The 12,269-nt window shown below is 38.3% G+C and overlaps 1 protein-coding gene across 3 annotated transcripts in view; it reads left to right on the top strand.

Moving 5' to 3' along the window:
• The window catches only part of LOC104594732 (regulator of nonsense transcripts UPF2), a 59,485-nt gene extending 47,478 nt beyond the window's left edge, over nucleotides 1–12,007 (top strand). For all 3 annotated transcript variants that reach the window (XM_010255173.3, XM_010255174.3, XM_088898042.1), the window contains 5 exons: nucleotides 2,218–2,469; nucleotides 2,610–2,828; nucleotides 4,932–5,102; nucleotides 10,162–10,347; nucleotides 10,689–12,007. In XM_010255173.3, the coding sequence (XP_010253475.1) occupies nucleotides 2,218–2,469; nucleotides 2,610–2,828; nucleotides 4,932–5,102; nucleotides 10,162–10,347; nucleotides 10,689–11,690 (1,830 nt within the window). In that variant the 3' untranslated portion in view covers nucleotides 11,691–12,007. The remainder of the gene's footprint in view (nucleotides 1–2,217; nucleotides 2,470–2,609; nucleotides 2,829–4,931; nucleotides 5,103–10,161; nucleotides 10,348–10,688) is intronic.
• Nucleotides 12,008–12,269: the final 262 nt, after the last annotated feature.

The following is a 12,269-nucleotide window of genomic DNA, read 5'->3' on the forward strand; positions in this document are numbered from 1 at the left end:
CAATGGGGCAGGAGATTAATAAGTGGTAACAAGATTCACCATTGACTTTGCAGAGTACACCAGTTAGGAGACAAGCACCAAAAAGGCTTCTTTCTTTGAATTTGATTGCAAGTGTTAATTCTTTTCAAAGCTATTTCCCAGCAAAGTGCCCCAACCCTAGGTGGAATCGGTTTCCCCCACACTTCTTTAGCAGGAAAGGGAAGTCCAGGACTATGAGAAGGTTATGGTAGTTGAACAAGGTGAAGAAGTTAAAGCACAAGGTACAAATGTGTTGGATATGGCAGAAGAGATTATTATGGAAGTGACTTATCAAAAAAAAAAAACTTAAGGAAGCGCATCAAATTTTACTACATAAGTTCAGCCAGAGCCAGTGCCAATTTTGTACAGTGAGATGGTGATTCCTATGCTGAATATTAAAGGCAAAGTTTCATATGTTGCAATTGAAATTTCACATTCAAAGGATTATGTAAAGGAACAAATGGAAGAATCAAAAGGTTCTTTTCTAATGATTTAGTGAAGAAATCTATGGGTGATATCATTTCAGACATGCATTGCTCTGAAGGTTCTTTGAGTCATATACAGGAGATCCACACTAGAATCCAAGCTTGTTGAAGCTGCTTTAGGAATTTTCATGATTATGGTTCATTCTACCATTAGATTGAGCAAGACTTAATGCTCAAATTCTTTCAAACTCAATTGTGAACCGAGGGAGAACAATGCATGAACCAAAGAGTTACAATTGGATTTTTTTTTTGTATTCTTCTAATTCTAGGAAGCAAGATATTTTGGTCATTTTACTTGTCTGTGGTCTGGCCTAGTAGTTCGATTTTTAGTTATAGTTTGTGTTTAAAGTTTTGGTGTCACTGGTCAAGTCAATTATGAGTTATGTTGTTTTCTTATGATTAGTGGCAATTCTATAATTTTTATTTTTCCTAGTTCTAGTAGGATTTACACCCCTGTAGTCTCTATATATGCTACTTTAGAGTAAAAAACAAGAGACTGATATTTGTAATGATATTTCACTGACTTTTCTACATGTTGTGCTTATGGTGAGTGATTCCCTTGAACCCTAAAGTGATTCTAGGCGCCTATTGATTGGTTCCAGGTTCTACCTTGTTTCTCTATCTTCTCTTTAATCTGTAAACAGCCATCAACAGGCCATAAGTTCTTCATCAAATGGGTTCAAACAGCATCATTATGGACTAAAAATTGATTTAAGTAAATTTATTCTTCAATTTAAACCAAAACTTGATTTTTTTTTGCTATTTTTGTTGTTTTGTTCCAAACTATCTCCAATTGCTCCAATTTTTGGACGCCCCTATAGATATTCATAACATTTTGGTCCACCAAATCTCATCTTAAAACTCCATCTGGAATGCTAAATTTCATAATTTTCAAGTTTTCTTTAAACACCAAAATATTCATTCTTTTGTGCTAGACATACTCTGAAACACACCAAACTTGGTTGTACTTTACGTCCATCTAGGACAGATTCACAAGCTAGATTTCATTGCAAAATTCCTACTCCTATTTCCTCAAATCAAAACCTTCTACAATTTCGGGACAAATATGCAATTGTTGCAATTATGTCCTGAGACCCTTTAACCTATTCGTTCTCTACATATAGTCTTAAAATTATCTCCAAACCCTCATTGCCACTCTAGTCTTTTCAAAAATCAGATTCTTTGCTTCAGCCTTCAAAAACTTCCTCCATGTTGACTGCTGCTCAAACTCCGTTTTCTTTTCCCTGCCTATAAATCACTGGTTGGATTGGAAGCTTACCTACTGAATTTACAAAGACATGCATAAATACCCACTATCATATTCATACACCAACAGATTACATATAAAAATGATATGTAGACATCATATTATAGTAATATTTTACACTAAACCGCCCTTTATTATCATCCTCTCTCCTTGCCGCTCAAATAAACATACTTATGTGTATAAATCAATATATGTATCATACATAATGTACACTAATAAATAATTATAAGCATAATACATCACGTTTGGATTGCCCAATCCAACCTAACCCTGTTTTCTTTAGGTTGGGCTGGCCCAGCCAAAGTTGCACCCCTACTACGCAACACTTGCTTACGGGAATGCAATGTCTTTGTGATGTGTCATTTAATAAGAAAGAATTCAATATTTAGTTTAAACTTTAAGAGTGCAGATAGCATTTGCTTACAGGAGGGTAACTTTTTTTATCAGGCATGTTTAGATGATTTCACTCATCACAACATTGATGTTGCTTGCAATCTTCTTGAGACATGTGGACGTTTTCTGTATCGATCTCCTGAGACAACAGTGCGCATGGCAAATATGTTGGAGATACTGATGCGCTTGAAAAATGTAAAAAATTTAGATCCTCGCCATAGCACCCTCGTAGAAAATGCTTATTATCTGTGCAAACCACCTGAACGATCAGCTCGAGTTTCTAAAGTTCGTCCACCTTTGCATCAGGTATATATCACTTTCAAGTAATGTGTTTATGTTTGATTATTCATTTCTTCGAGTATATTGTATCCTGTGGTATAATGGACCTATGCATATATTATATTTTGAATTAGATTATTCATTCCCATTTATGTTGTATCCTGCAGTATATCAGAAAACTACTTTTCACAGACCTTGATAAGTCCACTATTGAGCATGTGCTGAGGCAGTTGCGCAAGCTTCCCTGGAGTGAATGTGAAGACTATCTTCTGAAATGCTTTATGAAGGTCCACAAGGGAAAGTATAGTCAAGTTCACCTGATTGCTTCACTTACTGCTGGTCTGAGTCGCTATCATGATGAATTTGCAGTGGCAGTTGTTGATGAGGTTCACTCTTTTCCTCCTTGAATTGTATTGACATCATAGCATGCCCTCTATGAACATGATTCTTATTAGGAGAAATGAATTATTTTTGTGCTTATCAAGTGATTCTTTTCCATGCTCCATGCAAACTGTTTAACACCTAAGTCGTTTCTTCTGGTTGCAGCAATCTAATAGTTTGTTGGTGCAAATTTACCATATATTAAAAATGATTTCAAGAATATAGCTGTTGGAGGGGGGGTCAAAATCAGATTTTTGTTTTATGTATTTGTAGACAATAGGGGGGCATTTTACCCCTTTTTTATATTGTATGTGGGGGTCCAACCTATTTTTTTGTTTTGTCTACTTATAGTTTGCTTATATTTAAACAGTTCCACTGGTTAAGTAGTTTGGAATTTTCAGAATTGTAATTTCAAGTTTTCTTAGATTTTTTAAGTAGTTTATCTGACCCTTTTGAGTGGTGTATTGGATGTCTTGCCCCATTATAGGTTTGCAGGTTGTGTCTCAGTTGGCACTGTCAAGTAAGAGATAATCAAGGGTTTGGAGTCTGCCACCTCCAAATCAACTCAAGTTAAAATTGAATGGGTGCATCTTGGGTAATCCATCTATTTCTGGGATTGGTGAGGTCTTTGGTGATAGCCATGGGGTGGTAGCATTTTTCACAGGACCTATTAGGTTTGGGGACTCTCCAAGAGTAAAGCTGTTAGCAGTCCTATATGGTGCAAGGTGACTCTTGTACAATTAGTGGGCTGGCTTAGAAATGTAGGTGAAGGAACTTGGCAATACTGGCAGACCTTGAGAGAAATCAAGAGCAAAGCATGACAAGTTACAGCCTCAATTGGCTGGACACCTAGATCAACAAACTGCATGGTTGATTCACTTGCAATACAAGGGGCAAGAGGGGGGGGGATGTATTGGGGGGTTACAAATGGAAATTGGTTGTAATAGATGTAAACCGTGATAGAAGGAAGCAGGCGATTATCAGTCCTGAAAAGGAAGAAGACACTTCTACATAAATCATTGCAAATTCTATTCATTTCTCCATTAAAAATGTAAACATTACCAACAAAAAAAAGGAGATTTGATGACCCTAGATGTAAGCTAGTGAATTGGAGATTATTTTCTACTTGTGTGACATTTAATAAGTGATCCCCAAAGACCTAGAGTGATTCTAGAAATTTGAGGATTTTCATAGACCCCCTCCCTCCCAAGATAAGTGTTTTCTCAATTTCCTTAAATTGTCAACTCTTACACAGTTCCTCTGGACACAAACTTCTCTCTCTAAATCATCTTTATCAAACCTTGGAGCAAAGCAATTTTGGTTCAGCCATCCACTGTATTTTAGGTCTGTTTTCATCCCTTTGAAACTCTTAGTTTTCAAATTATATCATTTCAAGAACTCGCATCCTTTTGTGCCAAACCAATCTGAGAACTCTTCTTAATTCAATCCCATTCTTTAGTTACCACAGTACATACTCCTTTAAAACAGTTTGAATAGATTCGGTACCAAATATTTATTTATTTATTTTGTTTTTGCCTCAAAAAATTTCTGCATATTGCTGCAATTTCAATCCCAAATTATCTTCTTAATCAAACCATACAGCCCTATAACCCTAGATAATCTGCCTCTAGCTCTACAGACCTAAACCCTAGATTTGAAATCTTAGTAACATCAATTCTTTTCAGTTTCCATTAAATTTATTACCACTCCAGCCTTGTATCATATGAGTCCAACATCAATTGGTGTCAAAGCTATTGGACCTACATCAGTAGCCCAAGATGAAAATGCTTTGAATTCTTGTACCTAGAGCATGACATTCACTATTTCCTCTTTGTCACTTTTATCTAAGTTATATTTCTACCAGGTATACTAATTTTTATATGTAAGTTGGCTTGCCTTTGTTTCTCATAAATCATAATATGATAGTATGCTTTGTTTTGGGGATATATGTGTGCATGTGTTTATTTTTAACACTTAAGGATTCATGCAGCTTAAGCAAAATATTGCAATAAGGCTCAAAATGTGATGATGATGTGTTTTGTTTTTGGGTTAAAATAGTCAATATTTTTTACTGACATTGTTACAATCACCTGCCTTGACTATTTTAGGTTCTGGAGGAGATCAGGTTGGGGTTGGAATTAAATGACTACGGGATGCAGCAAAAGCGCATAGCTCACATGCGTTTCTTAGGAGAGCTATACAACTATGAACACATAGATTCATCTGTTATTTTTGAAACTCTTTATTTGATTCTTGTCTTTGGCCATGGGACACCAGAGGTATGGGCTTATATCCTTGTTTGTAATCACAACTTGAAGTTCATTTAGAATGCCTCCTAAAACTAAACCTCCAAAATTTAACAATGTTCATTCATAGAAGACTTCACTAGTGTAGCTTTGTCTTTTAGAACTTCATTCTGCATGTCTGATGGATAATATGGGCAATGCATCACTGAAGTTCATGTTGTATAAGCCTGAAGGAAGAGATGAGGTACATGTAAAAGTATATAGAAGAAAAAGTAAATATAAACTAGACCTTTAAGAGTTGGAGAAGAGAGTGAAAAAAAATACAATTCAAAGGCATTTTAGTTAGAGGAAATTGTGAATAGAGAAGTGGAAGTGAATAAAATAATGGGTTTGTTCTTTTGGGGGGGGGGGGGGGGAGTTTTACCCTAGAATTTTTAATCTCTCCCAAACCCAACAAGCCATGATGGCCTTGAGCCTTCGCTCCTCACCCTCGGGAACCAATTGGAACCTAAACCTCAGAAGGCCTTAAGAGGGGTAGAGATTGCTGAAATAACAAACTTGCTACTCTCTTGGTGAGATCTACATCTCTCTTGCTATCCCTGACCAAAGGATTTGGAAACTTAATCATGCTAGCAAGTTCTCCACTAACAACTACTTCAAGGCTCTAGTGTCGGAAGATCAGGGCTCACCTTTTCCACTATGTTTGCCCTCTTTGCCTCAGTAACAGAGAGACAGCTGAACACCTTCTCCTTCATTGTCCTGTCACTAGGGGTGGATTCGAGCCCAGCCCAGCCCAGCCAAGCCGAGCCGAATACTTGGGCTATTTGAGCTCAACTCGCCGGATTAGTATCAAGCTTGAGCTTGAGCTTGAGCTCGGCTCAGTTCATAGCTCACAAGTTTGAGTTCAGCTCGACTATAAGCCAAGCTTTTTTTTTAAAATAAAAATTATATAGCTCGTAGAAGGCTCGGCTTGTGGCCACCCCTACCTGTCATGAGGAAGGTGGGGTGTTATTTCCTCAACTTAGTGGGATACAGCTGGGTGTTTCTGGAGTAGGTGGTGGACCTCTTGTGGCAATGGAAAGGCAAAGGATTAGGAAAAAGATCTAATCCTAATTTCCTACATTATTTTTTATGTAACCTTAGGGTGGTTAATTCAGGAGTTATCAAAGGCTTTTCCTTAAATGATCTTCAAAGAAATATAGGAGTCCTATACTCCTCCCCAAGGACTGATACAACCAATAGATGTTATACTAGAGAGGAAGGAGTGATGTCACTAAACTTTGATGGTAGTGCCCAAGGATCTATAGGTCGAGCAGGTATTGGGGGTGTAATCCAAGGGGAAAGGGCGAATATCTGTTGGGCTTTCAGTGGTTCGATTGGGAGGGCAGACTCTACAAAGGCAGAGGTCTTGGCTGCGCTGACAGGAATTTGGTTTGCCAAATGGTTAGACTTGTCCTCTCTAACCATTGAAGGTGATTCTACAAATACTATAGCATGGTTTAAGGAAGAAGGAAAGAGGGCCTTGGAGGCTAGCACACTTGCTGGCTGAAGCCAGAGATGTCTTGGACTCAATGAATGTGAAGCTGGTTTGAATTCCTATGGGGAGCTAAGCACTTTTTTTTTTTTGATAAATGATTAAGCATCCCTTTAAGAGGTGTGAGTTGCAACCTCCCCCAAATTTAGAACAAAAGAAACAGATTAAAGCAAATTACAGCTGAGCCCAGTAAAGTATCCCTATTGTCCCAGTGTACTCTTACATTCATGTCCCTTGTATACCATTTAATTTTCTTGATTTCGTTCCTGTAAAATCAGGGAACAGAATTTGTAGTCATCCCACCACCACCTTGGAATCTCCTATTATCAAATTTACTAGGCTAAGCTGGTGAGCAATCTGAATTACTTGTAATGCAGCAAGCAGTTCCGCCCTAGTAGAATCTCCTTCCCCCACCGGTCCCGAGTAAAGTGTCAAGATGTTCCCAACCTTGTTTCTCACAACCCCACCTACACCTAACCTTCTGAGAACTGCTATTTGCTATCTCCTTCCAGTTTCTTCAAAGATTGACAAAGGAAAACTGATGAAAACAGTCCACAATTTTTTACCAATGTATCACCCTGCACTTCACACACCTTGAATTCTTGTACGCTTCTTTCCTTTTCCTGAAAAATTCTTGCATTTCTCTCTTCCCAAAGAGACCAAATCAAAGCTGCTCTTGTAAGCCTCCACATTATCCTTCCTCCTTTTCTGGCCCACACAAAGGTAAATGGTTCAAATAACAAACGTAACTCTGAAGGGAGATTCCACCTGCACGCAAACAAAGAGAGCAACTAATCCCACAATTCAGCAACAAAAGAGCAGGAAATAGATAGGTGAAAGCAATCTTCTCCATTAGATTTGCAGAGAGTGCACCAACAAGGGGATAAGCATTGATTGGGTCTTCGGTTTTGCAGATTATCCAAGGTGTTTACCTTCCCATAGAAAACTTCCCAACAAAGAGCATTAACTTTAGGGGAATAGACCTACACCAAACTAACTCTTTGAGTGTCTGATTTCTGTGTACATGTCCTCATGTACCTTTCTTATTTCGAATAAAGTTAACCTTTTCTCAAAAAAAAAAAGACCTACACCAAACTTCCTTGATGGGAAACGCTTGAGGGTCAGGGGATTGACAAAGAAACTTGAAGAAGGAAGCACACGACAAGAATCCCTTAGGGTTAGGAGACCACACGTCTGGAGAAAGGGGATCCAAACAGATATTATGAAGAGAAAGCAAGAGCTCGGTCACAGCAGCACACTCTTCCTCCCTTAATCCTCTATGAAAGCCAAAAGGCCCAATTCAGACCCAAGGGAGCTAAACACTGTTACTGATAGCCTAGCAAAGTGAGGGGCTTTTAGAGAAAATTTGTTTACTGACAGTTATTTGCCTTTGTAATTCTACCTCAGCATCTTCAGGCTGCTGTACATCATCTCATGTACCCTTTTTTAGTCTCTTCTTAATAAAAGTTAACTTTGCTCAAAAAAAGAGTCAAGAAAGGTATTTAAAGAATTGGAGGTGAAAGATTGGAAAAAAGATGGATTGAATAATGAAGTGGCTGGGTTCTATTTAGGGTTTGACTTTCAAGGAGTTACAAGAAAGACTGAAATTTTCTAGAGTTGAGGATGATGACAAAGAGGGTGCAAAGGTGGTTGCAAATCAGATAGTTGAGAAGAATGCAGTCTTCAAGTTAGAGAGGCTTAATGGAACTTCTAAGGAGCCAAAGGAGCGTTAGAAGACTCCTACTGCAGTAAGACGTTTTAGAGGTCCGAAGAATCATTAAACTGTTCAGGTCTCAAAAGTTTTTGCCAGACCAAAGGGGAGTTTGTTTGGGATTGGGCCTTCAAGAGGGTGAAAAAACAAGATTTCCAAGAAAAGCAAAGAAATTTCGGTTCAAGCTGGAGGAGAAGCTAAGTAATTAAGTAGTTTTATCTTGTGCTGTGATGGGGTCAAGAATTATGAGGATTGGGTCAAGAGGTTTATCTGGAGGTTGAAGTTGCTGTAGGATGGATGGGTGTCAGTGGTTGTTTGGATGTAATCAGTGGTCTTTTTTTTATGGGTAGGAGAGGTGTTTTGGAATGCTTCTTTGATGGTAAAATTGAGGGTTTGGTGTAAGGTCTTTATTTTCTTCCCTCTGGTGATTTCTGGTCAACCTTTCTTGTACCTTCTTTTTACTTTTAATGAAAAATTTTTATTACCAAAAATATGTTTTAAAAGATGTATAATGCTTATGCTTCATGTTCATTCACTTTTTTGAATTAATCAAATCCATTTATCTACTATTAATTTACTACAAAAACAGCTGTGCTAAAGCCTAAATGCAATGCAAGTATGATGTCTTCGTAACCAGAAAAACAAGCAAAACAGAACTACAAAATGATGGGAACTTGAATCTGTATACACGAAAATGCCAGTTAATATTTGCTTTCTGGCCCACTTTCATACTGAAAAAAGAGGCGAGGTATTGAATGATTGATTGTATCAAGAAGTAATTAAAGGGGAGTAATTTGAGCATATCCAATTTTTGATAAATGAGGCACATCCCTAGTAAAAAGAAAAAGAAACTACAATTGGTTATGATAGAAAAAATATAATGATTAGGGATGTGCTCTGTTTGTAAAAAATGGGATGTGCCCAAATTACTTGCAGTGCAGCATATGGTCACAAATAAGTGGAGTCGTCAATACTGATTACATTGCAGGCAAATAGCTCCCAAATCCTTCAATGTAGAGGGTATCACCCAATGTTGTTTCCTGATAACAAGGGTCTTGGGAGGGGTGGACTAGATATGAACCTGATCTTTGGCATTTTTTACACAAAGTGGCCACTCTCAGACTTGAACCTGTATTTTCACAATTGTTAGAGATTTTACAATTGCACCAAGCAATGACCCTCACCAAATCACTTCCAACATGCATAAGAGAAATTTTTTGGTGATTAAAGCCCAAGTAAGATTTTTGGAACCACTAAACACATTAAAAATCAGTATTAATTTAAAGATTGTTATATCATCTTCCGGTTCAACGTTTGATATCTTCAAATTTATTAGAAATGCATGATTGGATTAAGCAATAGTCTTGATTTGCATAAGATGCTTGCACTTCGATCGGATCCCACAACTTAGGACAAGGTGGAGAATTTGATGGGATTCTATCTGAATGCATGCATATGCGGATATACTCTTGCACATTTAGATGTTAGATGTAGGACAAGGTGGAGAATTTGATGTTTGACACATTTAAAAAACCATTCATGTAGATATTATGCCTATGGGTCAATGCATTGGCAAAATACCATGCTTTGTAAGTAGTACATGTATTGTCTGCTTCATTTAGGAATGATTGATGTCAGTGCAAGTGTTTGTGTCTCATCATTTGGTGTACAAAAGTGCAATTTATGGTAAAGTCTGAGCATTCAAACTTGTTTTTTTTCCCCTGGGTACTGCTTCCCTAATAGCTTTCTAAGTCTTCTCCCATCATGTTGTTTACTCAACTAATAATTTGCCTATTATGTGTGATCTGATGGATAATTGCTATTTTTCCTTTTTTCCTATTCTAAAGCAAGATGTGCTCGATCCACCAGAAGATTGTTTCCGCATCAGGATGGTCATTACGCTTCTGCAGACATGTGGGCACTACTTTGACAGAGGTTCTTCCAAAAGGAAACTTGACAAATTCTTGATATATTTCCAAAGATACATTCTCAGCAAAGGTTCAATACCTCTTGATATTGAGTTTGACCTTCAGGTTAGAGGTGCTACTTTGTTATTACTAGTTCTTCTATATGTTCCTTTTATAGAATCGTGTTCTCTTGCAGCTAGACTACATTTTGGGAGAGCTGAGCTAGGCTAACTGGTGCACCCAATTTAGGAAAACAGCAGCATTTAAAATTTATGCACATAGTAGGCCACTCTTGGAGATGTGTTTCAAATGCTTTTATTATTGCTTGTTGTTAGTAGCTTCAATTTTATCATTTGGGTATTAGCTTCTCATTTTCTCTTGTAACTGTTAGGGGTCCATCTCTGAAGTTCCATTTATGGAAATCCTATTTATAACATGGATCTAACGGACACATTGGAAATTTGCAGGATCTTTTTGCAGATTTACGCCCAAACATGACCCGATATTCATCTATTGAAGAAGTTAATGCAGCTCTTGTAGAACTTGAGGAGCATGAGCGTGCAGTCCCGACTGACAAGGCCAACAGTGAGAAGCACTCGGACACTGAGAATCGGAAGGCACCGGGTCACACAGGCTCCAATACCATCTCAGAAAATGGGCAAAGCCCTACAAATGAAATTGAAGAAAATGGTAGAGGTCATGTAGATGCAGGAGACAGTGAGAGTGACTCAGGAAGTGACAGCATTGACCGAGAGGGTCATGATGACGAAGAAGAGCTTTATGAGGATAAATCAGAGGTTCAGGATGATGGATGTGATAGTGATGAGGATGATGATGATGGTGGTGCACCAGGTGCTTCTGATGAAGATGATGAAGTCCAAGTCAGACAGAAAATGGTTGCAGTTGATCCACAGGAAGAAGCTGACTTTGATCGGGAACTTAGGTCTATAATGCAGGAGAGCTTGGAGTCACGCAAACTGGAGATACGTGCCAGGCCAACCTTGAATATGATGATACCCATGAATGTGTTTGAGGGGTCTACTAGGGATCATCATGGAAGAAGTGTCGAGGGGGAGAGTGGGGATGAGACAATGGATGAAGAGGGTGGTGGAGGGAACAATAAGGATATACTTGTAAAAGTGCTTGTGAAACGAGGGAACAAGCAACAAACAAAGCAGATGTTCATTCCCAAGGGTTGCTCACTGGTGCAGAGTACGAAACAGAAGGAGGCGGCAGAGCTTGAAGAGAAACAGGACATCAAGAGGTTGATATTAGAGTATAATGACAGGGAAGAGGAGGAGCTTAATGGTGTGGGGTCCCAGACGATGAATTGGATGCAGACAGGGGGAAGCAGGACTTCCACCCGTGGCGGCACATCTGATGGAACTGGTGGAAGGTCAGCTGGAGTGCGGCAGCGGCAGCATTACCATTCAGGAGGTGGAGGCCTATATTATGGCAGAAGAAAGTGAACTACTTGAGGTTTACCAAATTGGTAAGGTCAAATTTGATATTTGCCATTTGGAAGAAACCCCCCACCCTCAGTAGATTTGTGTTTTTCACCCTACATGATGATGGTAGTATTTTTCCTTTTTCTTTGGGTGAGGGCTTTTGTACTAGCAGAGGAAGTTCTTTGACAGTTTCAGTGAGTGAAATTTGAATGGGGGGGGTTAGTGTGTATGATTCTTCTAACCCACACCGACTCTAAGGAGACTTTTTGTATTATCTTTCGTGTATATACATGTATATGCAAGTTTGTTAAGGATGTTACTATTCAGTCATCATTCAAGTTGTAAAAGTTTTTGGTACGCGCCCAATGTAGTGCCATTTCACCTGTACCCCATGTATCGGCCAATGCATGCATTGTATATTTGTATACAATACGATATTGAATCCCTATTTAATGCTCATCGTTGTCTTCAGTTATTTCCTATTTAACTCTTACGGTTAATCCATATTACTCTTCTTATATTTTGGGTAAAAGACTTAAAATATGCCCTCAGTTTTCATAAATAGACATGAATATACCGAGTTTTTCAAATAGACTTAAC

The sequence above is a fragment of the Nelumbo nucifera genome, chromosome 2 (assembly GCF_055504915.1).
Source record: "Nelumbo nucifera cultivar China Antique chromosome 2, China Antique-T2T, whole genome shotgun sequence".
Classification (NCBI taxonomy): Eukaryota; Viridiplantae; Streptophyta; class Magnoliopsida; order Proteales; family Nelumbonaceae; genus Nelumbo; species Nelumbo nucifera.